The 6401-nt window shown below is 37.4% G+C and overlaps 2 protein-coding genes across 3 annotated transcripts in view; one reads left to right on the top strand and one right to left on the bottom strand.

Moving 5' to 3' along the window:
- Positions 1–4106, top strand: part of LOC111431733 — an 11223-nt gene extending 7117 nt beyond the window's left edge. For both annotated transcript variants that reach the window (XM_023068454.1, XM_023068453.1), the window contains 2 exons: positions 626–769; positions 3494–4106. In XM_023068454.1, coding sequence (XP_022924222.1) covers positions 626–769; positions 3494–3682 — 333 coding nt within the window. In that variant the 3' untranslated portion in view covers positions 3683–4106. The remainder of the gene's footprint in view (positions 1–625; positions 770–3493) is intronic.
- Positions 4107–4719: 613 nt separating this feature from the next.
- Positions 4720–5920, bottom strand: LOC111431625 (transcription factor MYB52-like). Its single transcript, XM_023068317.1, has 3 exons — positions 5649–5920; positions 5164–5556; positions 4720–5057 (listed from the first exon to the last, which is right to left on the bottom strand). Exons 1-3 carry the CDS (start codon positions 5761–5763, stop codon positions 4858–4860), a joined length of 708 nt encoding a protein of 235 aa, XP_022924085.1. The 5' UTR covers positions 5764–5920; the 3' UTR covers positions 4720–4857.
- Positions 5921–6401: the final 481 nt, after the last annotated feature.

The following is a 6401-nucleotide window of genomic DNA, read 5'->3' as shown; positions in this document are numbered from 1 at the left end:
GGGGGGGGGGGGGGGGGGGGGGGGGGGGGGGGGGGGGGGGGGGGGGGGGGGGGGGGGGGGGGGGGGGGGGGGGGGGGGGGGGGGGGGGGGGGGGGGGGGGGGGGGGGGGGGGGGGGGGGGGGGGTTCAGATTGAAGAAGACGTTGCTGTTATTACTAATTTTTTCCTTCTCTTAAGAGCAACAGACTATGCAAGGAAAACACGTAGAAAAAAGAGGAAGAAGATTTTACGGAAAAAATTTAGCAATTAAGAAAAAAAGTTCCAAACAAAGACAAATGTTTATGTGATACATGAAGTTCATAAGAGAAGTTAATGGGGTACCAAACGTATGATATGACAATGCATGACTGTGCAGACTCCTAGACTCCCCGGGTCACCCCTCTGTGGCATCATGGCTCCCGAGCACCCTCCTGCCTCGATCAGTGGCATCGTTCACCTGAAAAAGAAAAAAAAAGAATCGTTTCTTTAGAGTTCTTGTACAAAACGCATTTGTAGTTCCTTTTCTAAGTGACTAAAGTTTTTTGGGGGGTTAAATTTCATACTCATCCAGTAGCATTTTTATTTTTATTTTTATTGTTATTGTTAATACGCTGCTGAAAATAGTTCATATGATATTTCGCTTGCAGGTTCTCTTTCAAAATGATTCACCCGCTACATTACTTGCACGAGTGATTGGAATTATAAGTCCTATTGATCAAAGTATGCTTGCCAAGGGACGAGATACATACAAGTATTTTACCAAGAATCATATGCTGTATGAACGAAATCAGGTAAGAATATGCTATATCGTAAAATATTTCAATATCTGGAACTGTGATATGAAGCCTCCATATTCTTCAAAGCCATTCATTTAGTTCTCAAATATCCTGCCTGATATGTTATAGTATGAGATGTTTGTTTCAGTTTGTTACAACGCACATGCGATTTCATGTTTTCCTATTTTCTTTTTTTCTTTTTTATTATTATTTTTTTATCTCAATTGCTTATTTTTCTCACACAATTTACAGAATGAGCTCTTATGGCGAGGTGAAGTATGTGATGCAAGTATTTAGAAATTCATCTCTCTCACATTAGTTAATTCCAGTTGGTGAAGATATCTTTTTAGGATCTCATTTGTTAACTTTTTTTTTTTTTTTTTTTTTTTTTTTTTTTTTTTTTTTTTTTTTTTTTTTTTTTTTTTTTTTTTTTTTTTTTTTTTTTTTTTTTTTTTTTTTTTTTTTTTTTTTTTTTTTTTTTTTTTTTTTTTTTTTTTTTTTTTTTTTTTTTTTTTTTTTTTTTTTTTTTTTTTTTTTAACTGCGAGTGGTTAAGTCATGATAAATAATAACAGAAAAAAGTTGTAAGAATGCACGCTTCTGGAGGGGGACATAATTGTTCCGTTTGGAGGGTTAGGAAAAAATCTACCTATCTTCCTGCTTACTCCTTACTCTAAAAAGGATGAAATTTTGAAAAAAGAAAGCGAAAAGAAAGTCTCAAAAAACTAAAAACATCCAGTGATAAAAAGAGAATATCATTTCACGTGGTCAATACTCGTCATACCAGATAACCTCGACAAGATTAGGAAATGCAAAGATCTTTTTTATTATTATGTTTATTTATTTATTTTAATATTATTATTCTTAAGCAGGCTTTTATTAAGGAAACAAAATGAAAGAATACCCGAGAAAGAAATTTAAAAAAAAAAGAAGAAAGAGTACATGAGGATACAAAAAAAAAAGGAGCCTAATTAAAAAAGTACTACACGAAAAGTGATACCTATTAGAGTACACGTATTCATACAAATCAATATTACACATCAAAACACTTACACACACATCAACACAAAAATTGACCTCCTTCTCATGTAACCCAAGAAAAGGTATGGGGCTGAAATAAAAGTCAAAAAAATATTTTTCAGTGAACTCGAAAGAAAAACATGAAATCTAATAAGGAACCACCCTACAGATCTTTCAACTCCTCCAAAGGTTTTATTATTTTTTTCCTCCAAAGCCCCTAGGCCCCCTACAAAATAGCAAAAAGGCATGCAGACCACAACCTGCTACCCTTACTCCAGAAGGGGGAATGGGAAAGAAACTCCTCCATGTAACTACAACTCCTTGGCCAGACCAGACCATATTATAGGAAAAAGCCTCGAAGAAACACCTCAAGGTCAACACCTTCCCAGAAGAGGTCTCTTATCAAATTTTCACTATCATTAATGAATATCATAGTCGCATAGACCTTGGAAACCAGAAAAAAAGAAAAAAGAATGGGACGGTTGGAAAAAATAGCCTGAGAGAAAGGGATCAATCTTCCACCTAGGGAAATATTTCTTCCATCTGGAAGTGCTCGAAGAAAAGTGAGCACGAGAGAGACGAGCAATGCTTGTGAAAGTGCTCCAACAAGAATGAGCACAAGAGAGGTGAGCAACGCTGTATAAGTGCTCTAAGAGAAGAGAGCATGAGAGAAATGAGCAACACTGTGGAAATGCTCTGAGAGGAGGGAGCACGAGAGACAAAAAACGATTTATGGAAGTGCTCAAAGTGGATAGTATGCATAAGTCATGTGCTCTCTTTCAACTGACAGAAGTGTTAACAAAAAGATTTCACAACTTTACTGCTTCATGAGGTAGTATTCAAGTAAGTATTCAAGTTGAGAATGAATGACAGATCACTCAACTTGAAAGGAATGTCTAAGGATTAGTCTTAACTTAGTAGATATTTATTTAACTACCTAGTGTGTGGGGGATTTATTTAGATTTCCAGTTATCCAAGAATTTATTTAGATTTACTTTTGCTTAAATCTAGGGATTTATTTAGATATGTGACTTATATCTCTCTAAAAATTAAATTAATAAGAAAAACAGTAATTTAAGAAGGGAATGGTCCATCTAAAACTCATCAAAGCCACTTTTGAAACCTGAATCTTTTAAATATTTTTCAATTTTGGGTGAACCTACTTGTTCCTGTTGCATGTGATTTTGGTGCTCCGTTTTTCTTCTCACTTACCTGTCCGAATTTCTGAAGTGTTTTGTATTGGCTCCATACCCCCATCTGTCTGAATAAATATCTGATCACGAACATAAATTTCAAGGTTCTTGGATTTTATGTAGCCCTCCATGTTTTTGGAGGCCCTTTAATATTCTTTATACACGAACAGATAAGAGTATCTATTTGGTTAGCTTTGGCAACAATTGTTTGCTAGTTGAGTTATGTTTGGAATTCTTTATAGTCCGTTGAAAAGATTTGATGCCACATTTGGTTTTAGATTTCACTTGATTATCTTGTCAAGCAATGAATGTTTGCCCGGTGCTTCTGTTGGGCCATTCAATATCTTTTTAATCACTTGTCCATGAACGTTTCAACCCTACCGAACTCTATTCTATAATTCCTAGCTCTCTCATTCTTCCTCCTTCCTTTCTTTGTATTTTTTTAATTGACACCTGTAATGGGGGTTTTTGTTCATGTTTATCATGTCATGTTACATAAACTCTCTCTCTCTCTCTTTCTTTTTCCAGGAAAGCAATAGACTGGAATATCTAATACCGAAAAAGACATCACTAAGGCACCGATTGCCAATGGGGGATCAAGGGTTTATTGACTTTGTTGCACATCTGCTTGAGATAAATCCCAAGAAACGCCCTTCTGCATCTGAGGCTCTGAAACACCCATGGCTATCTTATCCATATGAACCGATTTCTTCATGAACCATCTGAAGTTTCTTTTGGTTCTATTAACATATTACATCTGTCCTCGTGATTGTAGTTCATTGGCTTTTGAAGCAGGATGAAGGCGCATGTGATTCATGGTTAACATGGCTTGGCCTTTCTTACTGATTTTTGAAGGAATTTTTGCACTTCAAAATTTCTTCCCAATCGAAAGAAAGGTTTGTTCTGTTTTTCATGTCGTGACGAACTTTTTATCCCCTCACCTAGTTGTGCCCTATTTAACCACAATGAAAATGTAGTTTTTGCTGACGATATGTATTCTTGGGGTTTCTCTATTTTTGTTTATTTGGAAAGGGGGGTAATCTTGTTGTACATGTGTTATAATTATTTAGCGAAACACTTGCGTATCCAAATTTGAAGCAAGGTCAGTGATGGTACGGCAGTATTTATAGTTCAGCTTTTAGACCCCGTGTCCTCGGGCTTCCTTTTTCATTGTATGTCGTGAATGCCCGTTGGGTTGTTTTATTAGAACTAGGGCTTTCCTGCAATCTCTAGAGAGTGGTAACTAAAGGAATGGATATTCCACGTGCATATTCATGCCGCTGATATTTTGAAATGTCGCCACAAATATACATCTCCATTCTTTCTCCCCATCATTAACATTCTCTCTCCCTCTCTCACTCTCTCACTCTCTCTTGTGCAGATATTGAATATGACAGTTAATGACGCAAATTAAGTAAGATGTAACCAAATCTAATTCCGTAAAGAAGATTACTTATGATATGAATGTATGTATACTTTTTATTTTCTGCATGGAAGGATTCTTTTGAGGGAGAAAAGGGAGGAAAAGTTTTAACAAGCAACTAGGCCCAGCTTTATACCTATTCAAACAAGTCCCTAAACTCTTGCCAATATATATGTTTCAATATATAGAAACCACTATCTCTTATTGTTTATAGAGTTTTTCACTTCAGCTCCATATGTATATAAAAATAATGATAAGTTTAAATTTGAAGCGAATGAAATGGACATGAAGGGCAAATAATAAGAGTGGAGGTGTTGTAGTGAATCTAATGTAAGTGTCGAAGTGTGTGTACAATATATAATATATTTATGCATACATGTATATGTGATCTCATGATCGATCACCCAAATGAGTTAGAGGATATGTAAGACGTGGGATAGGAAGGAGGAAGGAGATTGGTTTAGTAGCATTAATTATGTGAGGATGAGATGGAGTTGGAGGTTTGGGCAGAAAAGAAATCAATGAACGGAAATAGCGGGCGGGCGGCGGTGGCGGTGGCTTCTTGGTTCACCTCTTCATAATCCTCTTTTCTTGAGTTGTCTATCACTTCACTTGCGTTAATGGACTCAGCGTTTAGGTGGAGAAAGTCGTAAAACTCCACGCTTCTATCTGCTCAGACAAACACATATATAATAATTATAGGTAGGAGGAGGAGGAGGAGGAGGAGGAGGAGGATTTTAATTTTACTCGATGAAATAGTAGCATTAGTCTTTACCTGTTGGTTTGGGGATGAATGAAGAAATGGGGTTTGGATATAGAGAGTGGTTGAGAAAGAGGGAAGCGTTGTTGTTTGGTGGACATGACGTTTGCAGAAAGGAAGAAAAGAGAAGGTGATTTTGAGATGATGGGGTTAGGGTTTTGGTTTTGGTTTTGGCTTTGGCTTTGGCTTTGGCTTTGGAGCTGTCCCTGGACTTGCGAGCCATGATGACATGCCAGTGGTTCTTGACGGCGTTGTCAGTGCGGCCAGGAAACAGCCTTGCAATAATGGCCCATCTGTTCCCATGAACCCTGTGGGACGTCATTAGCCTCTCCTCTTCCTCTTCTGTGAACGGGCTTCTGTTGATTCGGGGATCCAACTGATTGAACCATCTCAGCCGGCAGCTCTTCCCTGAAGGAACTTCCACGTTAATTCATTCATTCATTCATTCATTCATTCCTGCCCTACCTAGGCACAATCAATTCATATACCTATCTACGTACCGGATCTTCCTAGAAGCTTTTGAGCTATGGCGTTCCAGTTATGAGGCCCGTATCGCTCCACCAGCTCCCGAAGCTTGTCGTCTTCGGCAGGTCTCCAGTGGCCTCTGCTGCACATCCTAAACCAAACCCACCTCGCCTCTGATTAGATGAGATCAGATATTGAAAACCCTAACCACACTCTAACGAATAACAATATATAAGTAATCCAACTGTGACAACACCTTGCTTCCTACACTCATTTTCGTTCTCCTTTCAACGTCTTTATTTCCCAAGTTTCTAACCTACAACCTCTTCCTTCTTTCATCTTCTCTCCCCTCCTAATCGCCCTCCTAATCACCCTCCTAATCACCCTCCCAATCACCCTCCCAATCACCCTCCTAATCACCCTCCTAATTACCCCACCTAATTCCCTCAAATAACATATATATATATATATATTCTTAATCACTGCTTAACTTTGGGGTTAATTATAGGAGAGGCAACTCAAAATCAAATAATTGAGAACATAATATATAACTAGACAAACCCAAGAAGACCCAACGCAAATTCATCAATTTTACATAATTAATATTCAATCAAATTAGTTGTTTCATTTCGGGGGTTTTCCCATACATTTTACCATTCAAAATGGTGGTTGGTTTTCTCAATTTTGATCAACTTGGTTAGATGGGTTGTTTTGATCATTTGGTTTTTCAAAAAGTTAGTTTCAACCATAATTTTTTTTTTTTTTTTTTTTTTTTAAAAAAATTCTTC

Source organism: Cucurbita moschata, unplaced genomic scaffold, assembly GCF_002738365.1.
Source record: "Cucurbita moschata cultivar Rifu unplaced genomic scaffold, Cmos_1.0 Cmo_Scf00036, whole genome shotgun sequence".
Classification (NCBI taxonomy): Eukaryota; Viridiplantae; Streptophyta; class Magnoliopsida; order Cucurbitales; family Cucurbitaceae; genus Cucurbita; species Cucurbita moschata.
This window is presented reverse-complemented; position numbering and strand designations above follow the sequence as displayed.

Coding starts and splice junctions, on each gene's coding strand:
- LOC111431625 (XM_023068317.1), bottom strand. CDS start 5,763: ATGTGCAGCAGAGGCCACTGGAGACCTGCCGAAGACGACAAGCTTCGG. Junction 5,557..5,648: donor AAAGCTTCTAGGAAGATCCG/GTACGTAGATAG, acceptor AAGTTCCTTCAG/GGAAGAGCTGCCGGCTGAGA. Junction 5,058..5,163: donor ATTCATCCCCAAACCAACAG/GTAAAGACTAAT, acceptor TTGTCTGAGCAG/ATAGAAGCGTGGAGTTTTAC.